The 20,777-nt window shown below is 41.4% G+C and overlaps 1 protein-coding gene across 1 annotated transcript in view; it reads left to right on the top strand.

Moving 5' to 3' along the window:
• The window catches only part of neo1a (neogenin 1a), a gene marked incomplete at its 3' end in the record, with an annotated part of 195,544 nt that overhangs the window by 136,526 nt on the left and 38,241 nt on the right, over positions 1-20,777 (top strand). The window contains exons 6-7 of the mRNA XM_083900502.1: positions 1,405-1,559; positions 1,667-1,787. Of these exons, the coding sequence (XP_083756628.1) occupies positions 1,405-1,559; positions 1,667-1,787 (276 nt within the window). The remainder of the gene's footprint in view (positions 1-1,404; positions 1,560-1,666; positions 1,788-20,777) is intronic.

Here is a 20,777-nt window from a genome sequence, read left to right as displayed (position 1 = left end):
ACAGAGGCACCGAAATGAGCTTGTCTACAGAGACGCCCACATGCTCTACACACACTCACAGGTCTGTCTTATTCAGCGTCTCCCCACAACACACACAAACCAATTACAGAGAGACGGAGAGAGGACGAGGCCTGGGTCCTGTGCTTCCTGCGACCTTGTTCTAGGACAGATTGATGAGGCGCTGTATCGCTGCAGCAGATCAAATGACTCCTTTTCTGGCCCTCATTACCGGGACCAAGAGAGATCTGAAGGTGCTCGCCTTTTTGAAGTGTGTAGCACAGCGGCGCGTAACAACACTGACCGAAACGTACAAACGTACCTGTTATGTCTTATCCGTTTATGATTAATTAAGAACAGTGATGGATGAATCTTTTTATTTTTATTATTATTATTATTATTATTATTGTTGTTGTTGTTATTATTATGAACATGCAAAGTGTTTCCGTCTGCTGAAAAGGTCACAGTTGTGTGAAGAAGTAATTGTAGAAGTTGTTACATTTCCACTTGCACTTAAACGGCAGTTAGGTGGCGAGAAGCGAGAATATGGAATCATTCAGACTTCATTATCTCTTGGCAGCGAGTGACCTGAGCTGTGGTTTTTGATGTGCCTGGTTAATCCTGACAAATTGTTGACTGAATTTCTTTAAAAAAAAAGAAAAGACTCAACTTACATAATTGCCCCCCTCTGGCAGATCTGATCCCACCTTATATGGAAATAAACAAAGGGACATTATCACGTTTATCCTTCTCTTCAAATGTTTTAAGAGCTCCGGCTTGGCTGTGATGTTTAACCTCAGCCTGGAAAGGTTTAAATACTAAATGCCCTTGGAGTTTCACTACAATCTTAGAAATAAGGGTTGCAAAAGGGTTCTTCTACAAGGGCTGAGGTTCTACCTCGAACCATTTTCTTCTGAAAAACGCTTTACAGAAGAAAGAGTTTTTCAAGGGTTCTTGGTAACACTAATGGTTCCAGTAAGAACCATTTTGAGAGAACCCTTTAAAACCCCTTTCCTGAATAAAGGATTTTTAAAGGGTTCCAGATGGAAGCTTTATAAAAAGGTTCTACTTGGAGCCAAAAAGGGTTCTCCTATGAGGACAAGCCGAAGAAGAGTGTGTAACGTGGCAACCATTCATGTCATATTTCAAGAACCTTTATTACCTCCTGAGTGAGTGTGTGTTCTAGCACGTTTTCATAATGTGTTGTAGCCTTAAAAACTGTAAATGTGAGTTTGGCTGTACAGTATGTAGGCTTATGTTTTTCCTATCAATGTATTGTGCTGGGGGAAAAAAGGAATAGACAAATACTGTTTTGTTTCCATTAACTCTTTTTCTTTAATAGTAAAGTATTGTCATTTAAATGTTTTGAATTTCTCTGACTCCTCTTTATCATCTTCTATTCCACAGTTCCTCCTCAGTTTGTCAAACGACCGGCCAACATTTACGCCCATGAGTCCATGGACATCGTCTTTGAGTGCGAGGTTTCAGGCTCGCCGGCTCCTACTGTCAAATGGGTCAAGAACGGAGATGCCGTCATACCCAGCGACTACTTTAAAATTGTTGTAAGTTGTTCATTTAGCACATATTTAGTTTTGCATTGGTTATTTATGCTACTTGTAGCATTATCATTAACCACTATTGTTCTCTTTTCTCTTTTATTGTTCTGTAGAAGGAGCACAACCTGCAGGTTTTGGGTCTGGTCAAGTCAGACGAGGGTTTTTACCAGTGCCTTGCAGAAAACGACGCTGGCAACATCCAGTCCAGTGCCCAGCTCATCATCTTGGATCACGGTACGCCACTCGCCATTTACACCTATTAGTGTGCAGATCACATGTCTCACTGTAGATAACTCATGCAAAATCACTCTATATATGAGGAAAAAGGTCGAACAAAATAGAAAAAATAAATCATATACACTGCCGTTCAAAAGTTTGGGGTCACCTATACATTTTCTTTGTGTTTTCCATTAAAAGTCACACTTTTATTCATCAAAAGAGTTGCAAAATGAATAGAAAATATAGTCAAGACATTGACAAGATTAGAAATAATGATTTTTATTCAAAATAATAACTTTGCCCTTTCGTCAAAGAACCAGCAAAACTGTTTTCAGCTGTGCTAACATCATTGCACAAGGGTTTTCAAGGGTTTTCTAATCATCCAATAGCCTTCTAACGCCATTAGCAAACACAATGTACCATTAGAACACTGGAAATGGGCCTCTATACACCTATGTACATATTCCATTAAAAACCAGACTTTTGCAGCTAGAATAGTAGTTTACCACATTAACGATGTATAGAGTGTATTTATGATTCATTTAATGTTATATTCATTGAAAAAAAAGTGCTTTTTCTTTAAAAATAAGGACATTTCTAAGTGACCCCAAACCTTTGAATCGTAGTGTTTATAAAGCATGTGTTTAGAAAATGTCAGTCCTCTGATCCGGCTCTAGAGACTGACGATATACGGGGAAGCCATCTCCTGGTTACCTTCTCACTTTCTCGTATTTGGAAACATCTAAATGGATGCTATAGGTTGCTCAGGTGTCTGTGACGCTGTGAGGAAGGAGTACGGATGTGTAGTGAACAGTGAAATGGAAGCACTCTGGGATCTTGTTAAGCCAGATGTGACTCAGAGGGAACAGACGTGTATACAGTTTATTTGGATTCCGTTCCACCATCTACGCTACATTTCACAGAACTTAAATAGAGACGCCTGATACATAGTCTGCACTTTCATGCAGTAAAGCCACCTTAAAAAAGTCATTAACACACTCATTTTCTGCCCTTTGTCACTCATGGGTGAAATGTGACGTTGCTAACTAGCCTAGAAGCGTTACTATTTTTATCTTTAACTTCAGTTTTGGAGATGGAAGGATTTTAGTGCTCTGCAAAAAAAACAAGTATACGCGCGTTAATGCATGACGATGGACCGGAAAAGACGCGCATGACGTCATGTTTACGCGCCACGACACCGGACCCTGCTGAAAAAACCAGCTTAGATTGACCAGGCTGGTCCAGGCTGGTCCAGGCTGGCAGACCAGCCTGACCAGCCTAAGCTGGTTTAGAGGGGTTTTGGACACTTTAGCTGGTTAAGCTGGTCACAGTGGTCCAGCAAACCATCCCAGCCTAAGCTGGGATGGTTTGCTGGACCAGTGTCCATATATATATATGTATACACATATATACATATATATATGCGACGAGAGAGACGTTCCGGTGGAGACGATAGCTTGTGAGCTTCCATGCTAGCGGCTAAATGGCTAGCTACGTTGTTATCCAAACCAACCCACCAGCCTCGACAATATAAATATACTACTTTAATAGAAAACGCAACACAAAGTGTGAATTATATACCGTATGTAGTGTGCACAGACCTTTTGTTCCCGTTTTCCTTCGCCGGTCCGGTTCCCCGGTGGTGGCTCGCGCTTCGCGGTCATCGCGGTCTTCAGAACCAGGCGAGGTGTGTGTTGCGTCATCTTCTGTGGACGTGATGACGTGTGACGTTCGACGCACAGACAACGTTGATGGATTTTGACCCAACCAAGTTCTGAAGATTTTTGGCACATAAAGTACATGTGCATAAATAATGATATTTTTTTCTCTTTGACCACACCAATCACTTTTTGGAGCATTGGTGTGTCATTCATATAACATATGAATATGAACTATGAAACAAAATATGAGGAAATATTTTTCATTGCACTTCATGGTTTGAATGGATCACAGGTATTAGGACAGTCCATGTAAATCCTCTAAAAACAATAGTTCATGAATTCATTTTCTCAACCTGCCTTTGCCTCTTCATGGGAAAGAGGGACTATTATTGTTTTGATATATTTTTGTAGAGCAAACACGATAGACCTGTTGTAGGTTTTAGCCATAACTTTTAATCTACTAACCAGCACTGCCTTGTGGCTTCCCTATTACACACACATATATATATATATATATATATATACACACACACATATATATACACACACACACATATATATACACACACACACATATATAATATATATATACACACATATACATATATATACACACATATATATATATGTATATATATATACATATATATATATCAGGATGTATTATTTATACATATCATAACAATTATGAGCCATGCTTGCCCAGTCCAGCCTGGTCAGTCTAAGAGGCTGGCCATCCAACCTGCTTGCCCAGCTTACCATCCGGGTTTTGCTGGTCAGGCAGGTTGACATCAGCTTAGCCTGACTGGGTGACCAGCCATACCAGCTGGCCAGCGACTGACACACCAGCCTGGCCAGCTTGTCCAGCTTGGTAAACCAACTAAACCAGCCTAAGACCAGCTAAGACCAGCTAAAACCATCAACCATCCTAAGCTGGTCTAAGCTGGTTTTTTCAGCAGGGGAGTCCAGGCACCGTTTACCAGTTAGCTTCGTTAGCTGCATTAGCTCCTTTTAGCGCCATTAGCGCGCCTACAGTCGAACTGGAGCGGTCTGTTAATTAAACGAAAAGAGCAGCGCTACAAATAACCAGCGTAACTGTGTAACTGCGTATGTGTGCCTCTGTTTTTAAAGTTTAGCGTTACTTTAGAGACTCATTTTAACAATCCGGTGTCACTTAAACATGACGTCACGTGCGTCTTTTTCCGGTCAGTCGTCATGGAAACGCATCATGCGCTAACGTTGACCCTATCAACGCCGTTAATCTGCCCAGTACTATTAAGTACATTTCATATCATAAAATGACTTTTGATACTTAAGTACAGTAAATGTGTTTAAGGCTTTTACTCAAGTAATATTCTAAAAGGTGACTTTAACTTCTACCAAAGTCATTTTCTGGTAAGATACTTGTACTCTTGCTCAAGTATTGCTTTCAAGTACTTTATACAAGACTGATTGAATTGTGTGCCGCTGTTTTTAAAGTTTGAACTCATTTGAACAATCCGGAGTCACGTAAACATGACGTCACGCGTGTCTTTTTCCGCTCAGTCGTCATGGAAACGCCATTGATGCGTTAACGTTTGACAGCACTATTTTAAAGTAAAATTAGCTTTAAAAAAAACTATTATTGAGCCCTGCCCCATTTTGTAAAATGTAAAGTTCACTAAAACCATTGCTAATGGCTAAGCTAGCAGCAGGAAGATGTTGGTGCTCGAAACGACAAAAATAGATAAGAAATGATTGCGTTCAGCTGGGTTTTGTGTTCCCGCTATTGATAATCAGAGCCAAAGCCCATAAAAACCCACATGCATTGCCGAGTTATTTGACCCTGGAGCGAATGCTATTTAAATACATGACCACTGGTCAAAAATCTATTTAAACCTGGGATTCAAAATGTTTTTACCAGTGGAAATGGGGGCATTAGAAATGCAAAGGCCTCTTTTCAGCAGAGAACTTTGACTAAATAAAATTCCCTGTGCCATTAAAGTGATGAACCTGCACATCCACAGTACACTCTGTCTTGCTGTACATTTTCCCTCGAAGCCAAACGAGACGTTTCAAAGCAAATTCCTGGAGTGTAGTCGCCGCATGTGGAGTAAAACAAAAGCACGCCCCAAGGATTGTGGCTGGAAGCGCAGACGAAAAAATGTGCCTGTAATAAGAAGCAAATGTAAAAATAAATTATTCAACTTCCCTGTACTTGGGGGTACTTTTATTTCATTACATTTGACCATTAGAGAAAATGTAATATAAGCTAGAATTGAAATCATTTTCATGTTATTATAATCATAGTCCGACCCACGGGGAAACAAAGAAACCAACTAAAGAAAATCAATATAATAACACAATTTCACTGGAAAGCATTATCTGAATAAAATAACAGGGTGGAAAAAGTGAAGGAACTATAAACATTGATGGGGAATGAAGGCAAATATGATGCAAATGCAGCTGAAAAGGCAGTTTTTTTTTATGTCTGTAAATTACAGTCTCCCATTTCGATGGGAGAAATTGAAGATGGTGGAAGACGGTGAAATTAATCAGGCATGAATTTTCCCTCACTTAGAGCAGGTGGCTAATGGATTAGAATAGTAGTGTCCAACCAGTGCGTCCCCACACAGCTGTGTCATCGCTCTGATTGAAGGACTTTAAGTCGTAATAATAACCAGCAGCTCATTGTGTCGTTTTTTGTTCGACACGACTGATAAAGGATTTGTCATGTTCCACGGCCCCAAGACTTTTTGTTTGAGTTGATGATAAATGGACAGATTACTGAGACAGCTGTCCTTGCACACAAGGTTTCCCCCAAGTGGAGCCTTCTAAGCATAATCCGTAAATATTTGTTAAAATTCATCGAAACAGACATGCCATCATCACTGTCTTCCCCTTTCCTGTTTGTTCATCACTTAATTATCTGGCCTCCAATCTGGAGTCTCGATGGATGATGGATCTGGAGAATGATCCAAATCGCAGCGGCGCTATTTATTCCTCTCGTAAAAAAACTGTTGACACCGTGTGCTCATAGAGACACAGCCATGACAACGCTCTCCGCGAAACGCTCGCGTCGCCGGGTCAAAGTAATTTCCTATCTCAAAGGTGCAATTTGTGACTGCGAATGGCGAATCAATGAAAACATGTTTGAAATCGGCTCAATTTCCATGGCTCTTTGTGTTTTTGTGGGAACGCCTCCGTGATGCGAGGTTCATTTAATCTCTTTTAGTTGGAGTTGATTAATATTGCTGTTGTGTTCAGTCTCTCTGTTATATCCCTCTCTGTCTCTGTGTGCATCTGAGTATAGACAAACCATGCTCGTGCATCTGCTGCTGCTGCTGCTGCCTGCCACCATGTTTTTCACCTCTTCCTCTTCCATTCTCTTCCCTCGTCTTCCACAGACACCTGCTGTCTGTGATAATCCAGAATGCTGGGCTTTATGTTATTTGTGCTGGTGTGAATATTCCCCTCTGTATTCCCACAGCTGGACATCTTTGTCCACGTCACACAGTCACCCCACACTCCCTGCTCTTTGCTGCCCCTGTGTGTTTTACCTCAGATAACTGTGCTGCCCTCACACCTGCCTGGTTTGAATCATCTTGAACCTGGGCCAGGTGTCTGTCTGTCCGTCTGTCTGTCTGTCTGTCTGTCTGCTGCCTTGTAGTCAGGAGAGATAAGCCAGGGACTCGCCACAGGGATAAAGTTGTCTTCACCCAACAGGGAAGTCAATGTGGTTGAGCTTTTCTCAAACACCCGGTGGCTGCAGGTTGGCTAATATTGATTAGTGTCCATAATGTGTTGCATCTTGACTCTGTCAGCTGCAGTTAAACGTGTCTCAGTTGATGATTCTCACCGTGAGTTTTCTGGAATGGAATCAGGTCAGCTGTTAACACGTGCTCTATTATATATGGCAGTTATTTATAGTAATATTAAGTGCTCGACCTTTGAACTCCTAGTCTTTGACAGCAGGTTGTTCGAACAGAATGTGTACATTTAAAAAGAAAACGTACACATTAAGGTTCAGCTAACTCCATCTTGATTTAGCTTTTTTTGGGAGAGTGGAGGTCAAAATTGGAGCCTTAGATTGCAGTCTTGGACAATTTTCCTGGACTTTGCACAGCTATGTGTAAAATGAGTCAGCAAGTTGCTAACAGATGTCTTGCAGAGGTCTTAAAGGGGGCATAAATATGCAGTATAATTCCTTCTGTAAAGCTGCCACGTAAAGACCTTTCTTATTCTAAAAGTTTGTGTATTTCAGTGCTTCAGTTTCTGTCAGAGAGACAGACAGCGACTACATTTGGGTTCAGCAGCAGCGATGCAGTCGCTTCAGTCGATAAAAAGTCTGGACTAATTAAGAAATGTCCTCATTAACAAGTTTGACTCAACAGTTCCTGAGGTTTTATTACACCTCTGCAGCAGACTGACCCACCCTTTGCTTGCTAAACTACAAATAAAGTCACTTGTGGGTGTTATTAATGATTAACTGCTGACAGTTTGTCCACATTTCCACCTTAAATGCACAATGAGGGAGGTTAGTCAGCTGAAGATGTGCTGTTTATTTCTTTATTCATAGACTATTGTCACATTATTTATTGTACAGCAAAAGTTTGCTTTTGCCTTGGTGTATTAAAGCATGTTGAATGGTACTGGTAGTATAGTAGGAGTACACTCTTAGAAATAAAAGTGCTAAGTAGAACCATAAGGTTCTTCGGCTTGTCCTCATAGGAGAACCCTTTTTGGCTCTAGATAGAACCTTTTTTATAAAGGTTCCACCTGGAAACCTTTTGGAAGGTTCCACCAAGAACCCTTTTAAAACCCTTTATTCAGAAAAGAGGTTTTAAAGGGTTCTCTGGATCAAAATGGTTCTTACTGGAACCATTAGTGGTGCCAAGAACCCTTGAAAAACCCTTTCTTCAGGAAAGGGTTTTTCAGAAGCAAATGGTTCCAAGTAGAACCTCAGCCCTTGTAGAAGAACCCCTTTGGAACCCGTATTTCTAAGAGTGTAGAACAATATAAGGTTATTTGGCTTGTCCTCATAGGAGAACCCTTTTTGGCACCTTTTGGAGGGTTCCACCAAGAACCCTTTTAAAACCCTTTATTCAGAAACGGTTCTCTGGATCAAAATGGTTCTTACTGGAACCATGAGTGTTACCAAAAACCCTTTGGGAAAGGGTTTTTCAGAAGCAAATGGTTCCGGGTAGAACCTCAGCCCTTGTAGAAGGACCCTTTTGAACCCTTATTCCTAAGCGTGTAGTGGTAGTAGTAGTAGTAGTAGTAGACATCTTTGAAGTTGTACACGCCCAGACAAAGCATGTGTTTATATGATTGACGTCGTTACATATACTCAAAAAAGACCAAGGCTGCGTTTGAAGTGTGACGAGGAGGTCCCCAAAAATGTATATTTGCATTTTACTATGTGGTTTCTTTTATGTGCAGAGCTGAAACAAATATTTGGTTTTAGGTTAGCGGCCCTGGTTTGCTCTTTGTAAGTATAGAGCTGCATCACCTAACATTTTGAATTTTTTTTTTGTTTTTTTACATTTTTATTTGTACAATCAACAATCTTAAGTGTCATAACAGTGTGGAAACTATTTATTGGTACCTAGCTCTTAAAAATGACATTGAGGCAGAACTACAGTGGATGCACTCCAGTGTTTCTTTTACTTTTTTTTTATGTTTGCATAAATCCAAGAGATGTTTGTCCATTTGCATGTGAATATGTTTTCTTACCACTTCATACGCTGAGATGGTAATACCAAATGAAATACTCCTCTCTACTCCACTCTCCTCTCTATATATCATAAGGAAAGCTTGTCTTAGCTCTCCGAAACAAGACATTTCACTACATATATTTGGCCAAACTCACGTTGGAGAAAAAAACAAGTGAGGCGGGGGGTTCTGAGAACAGATTCAAGTTATTTTATGATGAAGGATAGATGATGCATTGAGTCTGATGCAGTTCAGTCTATAATATTCTGCAGCAGAGCCGTGAGCAGTGTATTCCTCACTTTCATCTTTCTTTCCTCCCCATTCTCTTCACTTCTCTCTTCACTTCCTTTGGCTTTGTCTTCTCTTCTTCAGCCAGGCTGCCATTATTTTCCCATCCTTCCTTCCTCTCTGACCTGTGGCAGTGAGCAGAAGAACTCCGTCCTCCCCTCCTCTCAGTGGTACCAGACCCACACTGAGAGATGGAGATACACTGTCACTCCCTGCAGTGCTTAGTTACCGTGGTGCAGGATATTATTAAGACTTGCATGATCAAGTGACATGTGTGCTGCCCCCCAGAGGTGTAGCTGACAAAGACAGACACAGGCAGACACTGAGAAGGAAATTAGGAGAGCTGCATGTACCGTAACTTCATTAGTGAATCACTTCATTACGGGGCAGACTTGAGCAGACAGATCTCAGTGTGAAATGACACAGAAACCAAGAGTCTCGGTCTGTGTTTGACTTTGCGCTGCCGAGAGCTTCAGAGAGCAGATATGTCACCGACTGTGTGATCTGCTGGATTAACGCCCACCACAGATGTAACCTCAGACTGGTTACAATAGTCAGTGTACAACACAGACGTTTTCTTTAGCTGTAGCTAATTTGCAGCACTTGAAGAGGAAACTTAAGGGACAGGAAATGACATCAGCCACAGAGGCTACTGGGAGCTAAAAGCAGTTAGCATTTGGAAAAGTGATCATTTGCAGGCTCTAGCAGGCACATTGCCGTCATATATAACATGTATCCACTGGACACGTAAATCCTCTGAGGCTGGAAGTTTTGTAGAACTCTGTGCTGCACTGTGGAGCCAAGAATAGAACTTTTCACGGACTTCTGGTTTTCGGATACTGTTGCGGACAAAGGAATTTAGCGTCTTGTGACGTCAAAAGTAGCGCGGAAGTCAACATTGCGTGTTTTATCTCCTGTACTTAGACTGAGGAGGACCACAAAAACATGATTGAGTCTTCTTTTTTCACACTTTGCTGACTGGTAAGACCTCCAGAGTCTCAAATCTAGTTATTAAAATTATTAAAAAGTTGATTTGGCATAATATGGGATTTTTAAAACACACTTTTATTCATCAAAAGACTTGCAAAATGAATAGGAAAATATAGTCGAGACTAGAGAAATTATGATTTTTATTCAAAATAGTCATTTTGCCCTTTCGTCAAAGAACCAGCAAAACTGTTTTCAGCTGTGCTAACATCATTGCACAAGGGTTTTTAAGGGTTTTCTAATCATCCAATAGCCTTCTAACGCGATTAGCAAATACAATGTACCATTAGAACACAGGATAGATGGTTGCTGGAAATGGGCCTCTATACACCTATCTACATATTCATTAAAACCAGACGTTTGCAGCTAGAATAGTAGTTTACCACAGTAACAATGTATAGAGTGTATTTCGGATTTCATTTAATGTTATATTCATTGAAAAAAAGTGCCTTTCCTTCAAAAATAAGGACATTTCTAGGTAACCCAAAACTTATGAACATCAGTGTATTTAACCTATGATCTAAAACGTTGACGTAATGAATATTGCGGCTCCAGTACAGTCACTGAGCGTGTGCAAACAAAGCAAAACATTGCCGAGCAAAAAGCAAAAGAATGTGACTGACCACTAATGCCTCCTACTGAAAAATTAAATTGTTTCTAGTTAAAAAAGAAAAAACAGCAACAACCAAAAAAAGAATCATTATCTTGTTAAAAACAACCACAACATCAGTGTGCTGACTGTAAACTCAAAAAAGCTGTTATGGACAGACCTGGTTGCCAGCAGCTATTCTGTTGTACACAGTAAAACAACAAACAGCAGAAGAAGAAAAAAAAGTTTCAGTTCCTTGCACCTTCTGTTCCAAAATGTAGTAATCTAAAATGTAACTGTAAGTCATGATTAAATAATACAGAGAGAGAGAAAGTTAAGTCAAGTAGAGAGTAGAAGAATGAAAAACACTGTCAACAGACACCACACACACAGGGGGGAATCACTCCATTACTTCAGAGAAACACATGGATTCCCTGTTCATACCAATAAGTGAGAAGAGGCTGCTAAAGGACCCTTCCCCTCCAGCCAGACTCAATCATGCTCGGTGTAAAAGCTCGGCCTCAGTCACTTCAGGGAATACAGTGTGCTCCATCATTCATCTACTATCAGGGTCACAGTCGGGCCAGCTGGAGCCAGCGTGTAACATCGTGAGCGTATGAATGTGTCAGCACAAATGCTGGGGATTGCCATGTTTTGCTGTTGGCACCCACCGAACTCCACGTGTAACAGCAGGCGCCGGTGTGAATATGTGACAGCGAAACAACACGTCACACACTCTCTACTGGGACACGGGCATGCACACATATGGCCACACACTGCTTTTTTACACCGTGATGATCGGCTTCACGAGGTCAGAGTCATTCATAGTGATGGACTGATCCAAATAAAAGTGATTCTCGTTATTTGTTCGAGCCTGCATTCATCATGTCAAGGCCGCACTTGTGCTACTCGACTCCGTTTCCATATGCATGTCTGTCATAATAGCAGATTTATGCTGGCGACTGCACAAATACTCTATATAGCACGTTCAGGGACAGATACAATTCTGGACACGCATTCCAAAGTACTCGATAAGCCATTTTCCACTTTGAAAAAAAATCAATAATGCAAATGTACATGTTTTCTAACCGCTAATTATTAATTTATCCCTTGTAGCTGTGGGTGATATTATAATAGGAACCTTATCTTAAAGTAGACATATTATACCCTATTTCTACAAGTTAACCTAGTTCCCTGGTGTCCTAATGAACACGTCTGTCACATGCTTTGGTCAAAACACCTTAAGGATGAAGCACCACAGCAGTTCAATCACCCTGCAAAAACAGCCCTGCGCTCGCTTCTGAGTGTCTGTCTCTTTAAATGTAAATGAGACACAGGAAACTACGTCAGCCTCACTGAGGCTCCGGCAGCTAACAGCAGTTAGCATTTGGAAAAGTCAAATTTGCAGACTCTAGCCGGCACATTGCCGTCATGTATCCACTGTGTAGAACTCTGTGCTGCACTGTGCAAGAATAGAACACTTCATGGACTTCCGCTCTTCCAGATACTATTGCCCTCGCCCTCACTCTCGCGTTTTTTAGGGACTAAGCGGAGCTCAGGGAGACAACAATTCCAGGAATGTGTCATTGTGACGTAGCAATAAGTGCAGAAGTCAACATCGTGTTTTTATCTCCTGTTCTAAGGGTGAATTCCAATTCCTTGCTTAATCCTCAATCTTAACCCTCAATCTCAAAAATGCGCGCTCCCTCTCGTGCAAGTGCTGTCATGATTCTCAGAAAAATTAAGTTGAGGGGCAAGTTTAAGGGCTGGATCGCCCTCAATATTGAGATTTTCCGAGACCACCCTTGGGAGCAAGGGCTACCCAGAATGCATTGCGTGTTTTCACATAAGAAAGATGGCGTCGAAAGCAGCGAAGCGAGTGCGATACAAATTAAGTATTTTCTTTGTTAATAGAGATATAAAAATGATGAAAACTATTGTATTATCTTAGTTTAGACCCATATTATGGATTACTGACGTCATTGTTGCGTAACATTTATTTTTATTTTACGATCTTTTGTCAATAGCCGGCCGGTGCGCACATGTGATCATTTGCTATCGTTTACCCTTCATCATCTTATAACTAACTGACAACCTAATAACTTGACTGAAATAAAATAATAAATAAATAATCGTGACGTAAATGTGGTCTTCTTCTTCTTTTGTGGAGTTGACAGACAGGACGCAGCCTTCGCGTTATTCTGCCCCCCACAGTCTGAAGACGTATCTGCATTTAAGGGGTGTCCCATTTCTAAGAGACAAAATAACCCTCAACACTTGGTTTTGAGGGCCAATTAAGATAAGGGTTGAGCTTGAGGGTTAAGATAGGAATTGGAATTGGCCCTTAGACTGAGGCGGACCACCAAAACATCTTTTTTCACACTTTGCCTACTCATAGGGCCTAACATAAGTAGTAAAATGATTAAAATGTTGATTTTGCATAATATGTCCCCTTTATAAAAAGTCAATAAATTGCTTAATGTATCCCTTGTAGCTGTGGGTGATATTATAATAGCCACCTTATCTTAACTTGTACTGTCGAGTACGACTTGCTCCTGGTGGCTCACGGTTGATTAAACAAATATGTTAATATTGTTGTTTTATTTGGCACACAGTACAGTAGTTGTGTTTTTAAATAGCCTGCGATTGTGAATAGGGAATAGAAAACAGATTAAAGGCATTTCGATGGTGAATTTTAATTGTATGCAAATGTGAAGATATTCCGCTAAATTCTGCCTCGTGGCGAAACATATTGAAATTCAAATTTGGGGATAAATAATAACAATAATAATAATAATCCTGAAATGTGCACATGGAGAAATACACACAAAGAAAATATCTTGCTGTCTCCGTAAGTGCCGTGTTAGTGATAGCGATTAGTGATTAGTGAATGTGTTTCCCCACCGGCGACTGGCGGGAGGTGATCAGAGGAATTGCAGCCTGAATTTATTGCGACGGCCTAAAATCAGCTTCTACCAAAATTTGTGTTATGTGCAGGCGCTGATGGCAAGTTAAGTGTTTGTGTTGTGGCTCTGTCTCCCCGGGGAAGGTGCTGAGTGTGTGTGTGTGTGTGTGTGTGTTTTTACAAGCTGAGGCCTCTCACAGCGGCGGCTGAACTTTTCTATGGGTTATATTTACTCAACCGTGGCAAAAGGCTTCGTTTATAAATGCTCTGTCGCCCAAAGTGCTAACTGCAAAATGTTATGGATGACTGTTTTGCTCTTGTTCTGCACAGGAAAGACAAAAGCTGGATTAAAATAGCCCTCAGTACCTTTTGTCGGTGGTGTTTTTTTTGAAGGTCAGCCTTGTTATCAACGCCACTTTTTAGGCCCCACTGTATGTGCGCAATCCTGGCACTTTGTTTTACACAGCTCGTGAACTCGTGCCCAACACACACTAATCAAGGATGTCAATCTGATGGTTTTGGACACAGACGGTCCTCTGGGTGCAGTAACTGGAAGTACCACATGGCTCAAAAACATCACTTTCCCTTCACACCCCTTCCCTTCGCTGCAGGCAGCTGACCCCGTGTGCGTGTGCAGCGCCACCAAAGCCGGAGCTTTGATTTTTTTCCCCCTCCCTCTCCACTGAGCCTCCCAGTTTCCATAAGCTAAAAGTAGAGTAGTGAGACATCCCAGTGGGCTGTGTGCACCCTGCTGCCTGCTAACAGGGTGTGATACCCGCTTCTCAGTCAGTATGAGCCAGGCAGGCTGTTTTATTGGGGCAGAGTTTGATTAGTCGGTCTCTTTGATAGCGAGTTTCCCGAGGGGGACGCAGCTGCTCCCGCTTCTGCAAACATCCTATTTGACCTTTTCTGTCCTTTTTTCTAGTGTTTCAGGTTCACTCATTTTATTCATGAAAGGGTGCACACACAAACATACACACACACACACACACACACACACACACACACACACACACACACACACACACACACACACACACACACACACACACACACACACACACACACTGTAAATCAATTACTCGATTCCAGGCTTGCTCTTATCCCTCAGAAAGGTTGAATTGTGTGTGTGTACCTCCAAGGTAATAGGATACAAAGGCAGGCAATGCACAAAGAAAGGAAAAACTACGTATGTATGTTTCCATTCGTGGGCATCGGGGGTGAAATCCTCTGGAGATGAGCAACATCATAGGGCTCGTCCAATCTGTGTGAGAGGCAAACCCACAAGGCCTCGCGTATCCAGCATATGGAGCACATGATGCATATGATGCAGATACTAAAGGAGGAGGGGGGCTATATTTTATACTATAGTTGCACACAGTTTAATTTGCATACCATGTCTGAGCGAGCAGCTGGATCGTGCATGTTTCTGTGCTCAGAGGAACAAAGCCATCACACCCAAATAAACCCACCAGTGGCTCATGGATCATGGGACGACATATGTTTTGATGGTGGTTGATTAATTATTGATGAAGAATCCCCGTTCAATGACAGCCATCGTTTTCAAATGTATTTATTGGGATCCGAGGATCCTCTGTTTGTTTTTTGTCTCAGTAGATGCTCAATAGACATTCCCTTAAGGCCACATTTTACTTCTACAACTGCGTAACCACGGAGACCCCCTCGAGCCTTCATAGTTCTCCGTCGTGGTGCCGGACACGCACTGCAATTTCCCGCCCGATCAGTAGGGGTCGCTATGCAAGGTTGTTGTGCTTCTGGATACAGTGAGCAATGGCGTCCGAGAGAGAAAGACTGTTGTTGTTGTTGTTGTTGCAGCTGAATAACATTGAAACAGTGGCCGTTTCTCACTTTTCTGTGTCACGGAACGCAGTTTTAAGATAATTTGAGGCGAGAAATTAGCCATTTAGAGTCTAAACATGTGGTGTGTGTGTTAAGATATGTGACCCGCCACGGACCAAAAGGCAACAAGTCGGCCGAGCGCAAAACGAGAAAAACAGGAAAACTTTTTTTTTTGCCAAAATTAGGGATTTTCGTTTTTTTCAAAATTACACAAGTTGAAGTTTTGAAGAAGCCACTACCTGCTTCAAATCACAGTATTGTGGGTCTTAAAACCATAAACTTTGTGTTTGAATTAAGGTTGTTTTATCGCTGTGAATCGCTCCTAGTTTGGGTGTGGCGATCTCACATTCCAGAGCTTTTGTTGTTTTTTCAGCCAATCAGCTGACGATCACGGAGAATACACATGGCTAATTATACGGAGGGTGAGAGAGAGAGAGAGAGTGTGAGTGTGTCGAATGTCCAGCGTATGTGTGCAGTGCGAAATGACGTATTTATAGTTTGGTAGCGACATTGTCGGTGGTGATCAGCTCCGCCTCTGTGGCCGGCACAGAACAGCGTTATCTCGGCCTGTCCTGAGGACCAATCGCAGCCCTTGCCGTCTCCGTGACGGACACAAAGAAATATTTTGTCAGGCTCTCTGGCGACGTAGAGGGGTCTCCGAAACCGACGTAGAGCACTTTACGCAGGAGTATAAATTGGGCTTTACATGAAACGTTGTGCTTAGTGTTTATTTTGAGAATCCAGAGCAGGGATTGTGTCTTTACAAAACCCAAGTAACCAGAAAGTAAATTGCCCGAGGGCCGAGACTTGATGCAAACGCAGACATACCCATCATACTCAGCCAAAAACGCACCGCCACACAAATGCCTCGGACTTGTTTATGTAAGCCCACGGGGGGTTTGAGAATTTTGACTTTGGATGCGAGGAAGCAAAGATAAATGTAAAATTGAGCAAACTGTCCCATTTAAAAGGGAATCGCTGCAGGGTTTCAAAGGCAAGGCTTTCTCTTTGATAAATAAGCGCATGTGTAGGCTTTAGGAAGTTTTTTAACCACCTGATGAAGAGACCGCAGCGCAAACACCTCCCTCCTACTAAAGTATTCAGTACATCACCACATGGCATCCCCCATGGAGCCCCTCTGAAGTATCAGCTGGGTCCTTTTGCATCCCACTTTGTCTCTGCTGCCTCGGGAGCCTTTAGGGGGAGCGTGGAGACGTAAACAGTGTAAATGTGTGCGCCCACTCCGATCCTCCTCCATATCAGTTTATGGATGGTGTTTATTCAAGTGGAGAAGCGGCGTTTTTAAATTTTGTGTTGTCAGAACGTTGACCTTTCACACTTTAATGATGCCCAGGGATGCAGCAGCGATAGTATTCGCCGGTTGTAGAATCAAAAGCTTAAATTCCTGCTATTTCAATATTCTGTACATGACCATGTAAATGCTGACCTTTCAAAGTTATTCCTCCTAATTTGCCTTTGATGTGTCCCTTCTGGCCTCATCATCACTATCATCATTGCCTATAAATTGCTGCGGATTTTTTTTTTTTTGCCCACACTAACGACTTAATGAGGAGAAAAATCATACATTTTTGATATTTCCATGTATTTCTTTTAATTAATGAAATCATATTTCTCTCCAGGGGAATGTGCCAAATTTCAGACTTTCTTTTTAGAACATGACCTAAAAAAAACAATAAATAAAGGAAGGGAGATGCTGTCTCACATTTTTTGGGCGCATTATTTTGAGAAACAAAGACTTTTGTCCCCTGGATTACGATGAAGACAAAAACCTTGTCAGTTTAAGGTGTGACGTGGTTGGAGCTGAACTTTCATCCAGACTCTGTCTCTGATAATCACAGCAGGATGGAATGTGTGCAGACACTGATACGCTGCACCCATCAACAATCTGATACTGTATCTGTCAGTTTCCCCCTCGGATTATATACAATGTCTGGATCCAAATGGTATAATCCCACAAGGTGTGTCTCTGCCCTGAAATAACCACGCGTTTCATTATTTGCCCTTGTGCCACAAAGCGTTTTTTGTATTATTGTTATTCATTATTGATGAACATCTGACATTTCTTTTGTTGATGTAATTGGTTTTCCCTTCATTGTCGCGCGAGCGCTATCGCTGTTTAAAAATGTAATTTATTATTGTCATAAAAGGAGGTGAAAATGAACCCACTTCTAGCTTGGTCAGCCTTTTCTCCCCGGCACTCTCACTATTTCACTCTTCACGTCTTAGTCTAAACCTGAAGCGTTTGTCTTCTCCTCCTGACTTATAGTTGCCTTTGTGTTCATGTGAAGGAGCACAAATGTCATCAGTCTGGTCTTATCTCTTTCTTTCTTCCTTTCTTTCACTCATCATTTACCTTCCCCCTGTCAAATCAGCTTTAAGATAAGATAAGATAGAACTTGAGGTGACTCCTTAAATTAGAATCTAAAGGGAATTCTCCCATTCCCTGGTCGAGGGTCTAAGGACAGACGATGTTACCAACCCTGTGAAGCCCGTGAGACATTACTGTGTTTTGTAAACTGTGGGTTACACTCTTAGAAATAAAAATGTTAAGTAGAACCATATGGTTCTTCGGCTTGTCCTCATAGGAGAACCCTTTTTGGCTCCAGGTAGAATAATTCCACCTGGAACCCTTTTGGAGGGTTCTACAAAGAACCCTTTTAAAACCCTTTATTCAGGAAAGGGGTTTTAAAGGGTTCTCTGGATCAAAATGGTTCTTACTGGAACCATTAGTGTTACGAAGAGTCCTTGAAAGACACTTTCTTCGGGAAAGGGTTTTTCAGAAAAAAATGGTTCCAGGTAGAACCTCAGCCTTTGTAGAAGGACCCTTTTGGAACCCTTATTTTTAAGTGTATATAAGTACTTATTAGTTAGTTAATGGTGAATATGTGTTCCCTATTCTAAAGTGTTACAGAACTGTCTTAATCCCGAAGGAAATTCTTGTTCCAGGTTGCTCCAAAATTGCAAAAAATTACAAAAATTACAATAATAGCAAATGCAAAAATAACAATATAGGAGAAGATCATCAAAAAAGTGCCAAAATAAAGAGTGGTGCAAATGGAATGACATGATGTAATCTAGATGTTTTAATGGAAAACACAACAAAAATGTATAGGTGACCCCAAACTTTTGAACGGCAGTGTATTGCACATGATAGTGAACATAATAAAGCCAATAAATATAAAAATTTAAATACAAAAATATATATATATATATTGCACACATGAAACAGAGTTATTGCATTTTTATATACAGTCCAGTCAATGGAACTATAATAGAAGCCTTTTACGTGAGGGTTCACCTCCACTCCCCATTTATTGGTCCCGCTCTGTTCTTATATCTTCACATTCTTGTTAAAGAACGTCTCCACACATTTGTATCTTTGTCAGGAAGACTCTGTTATTTCTCTGTAATCACCCTCAAACTCAAATTCCGACATTTCTGATCAGTTTATAGTCCGATTTTTTGCTTCACTGCGTGTTCATATGAAACATGACGGAGTTTTAATCATCATTCCTCATTGTGTTGCTCTTTCTGAAGGCACTCTTTCGTGGGGGTTTTTTTCGAGGATAATGTTCATACTTGCTCTGTTCATTCTTCTTTTCCGTGGCGGATGAGTACTAGTGACTCCGTAATGGACCATTAGCATTGTGCAGGATTTTGTCTCTCATGCGGCCGTCATTACGAACCACATTAGACATGGAAACTAGCCTTGAGAAAATCCGTTTTTTTGTGAAAGGCTGGCTTGGCATGGCCTGCTGAATCCTCTCTGAAAAGGCTATCTGTCGTCACAGAGCTGTGGGTGCTTCTGGCAGATACGTGTAATCGGGAGATTTACGCCGTCTTTGTGGGAATTGCGTAGTCTGAGCCTGTGAGGTCGGCGCGCTTATCTGTGGACTCAGAGCAGATGATGAGGAAAACTTCTTGGTGTAATGTTACAGTTGTGCTCAAACGGGAATACGGATTATGGAGTTGACGACGCAAGATAAAAGATTAAAGTCGGGAGGCTTTATTCCAAAGTTTAACACTGTACTCCCAATTATTTGAATTTGAGAGCGCTTTTACTTCACTTGAATATTAAGATGCATTCTTTGGTGTGTGTTTGGTTGTCCCAACTGTTCTGCTGTGTATCAGTTTCACAGATTTATTATGCAGATCTAGAGTAACCTTCCTCGTTAAGCCTTAATGCCAGACATTCATTACCTCTGGCGCAGAGACTAATGGCACTATTAATCAGCTATGAATAGAGCTTGGCAGTGGTAGTGGGAGGCTGACACCTCCTTACTGTAACAGTCCGAGGCGTGCGTGTACAAGACAGATTGTCAGAAGCGAAAAGCGAAAGCTGCCCGGCATGTCAATTACCTGCAGCTGACGAGGTGTGTGAACATTACATCCATTCCTTTGCTTTAGTCCACAATGTGCTTCTAAGCAGGCTCAGCTGTGTGGTCAGATCTGACCTGGATTTCAGGGTTATATGTATTTATTTTTTCCCCCCAAAGCTTGGTATTGCTTTTTGCTTCCAAAGACAAATCCAACCTCTTATCTCAGTTCCTTTATTGTGTGATCCACAGTGGGCAAGGGTATGAAATGTCAGTGAGACAGAGTGCCCTGTTCCCAGCACCATTTTAACTAACCCCCTCTGACCTCTGAGAAGCCTTTGTCTGTGGAGCAGCGTCAGTTGACTTTTTTTCTCACTGCCCTGGAATGATTTCCATACCACAGCTGTAATATTTCTGTCGCGACAAAAATTGAGTTTTCTTTTCAAATGTATATATACACTAGCGTTCAAAAGTTTGGGGTTACCTATAAAAATTTTGGGTGTTTTCCATTAAAAGTCACACTTTTATTTATCAAAAGTGTTGTACAATGAAGAGAAAATATAGCCAAGACATTGCCAAGATTAGAAATAATGACTTTGCTTTGGTCAAAGAACCAGCAAAACTGTTTTCAGCTGTGCTAACATCATTGCACAAGGTTTTCTAATCATCCAATAGCCTTCTAAC

Source organism: Microchirus variegatus (genome assembly GCF_963457635.1).
Source record: "Microchirus variegatus genome assembly, chromosome: 14".
In the NCBI taxonomy this organism is placed as follows: Eukaryota; Metazoa; Chordata; class Actinopteri; order Pleuronectiformes; family Soleidae; genus Microchirus; species Microchirus variegatus.
Note: the sequence above shows the minus strand (reverse complement) of the source record. Positions and strands in the feature narration are given on the sequence as shown.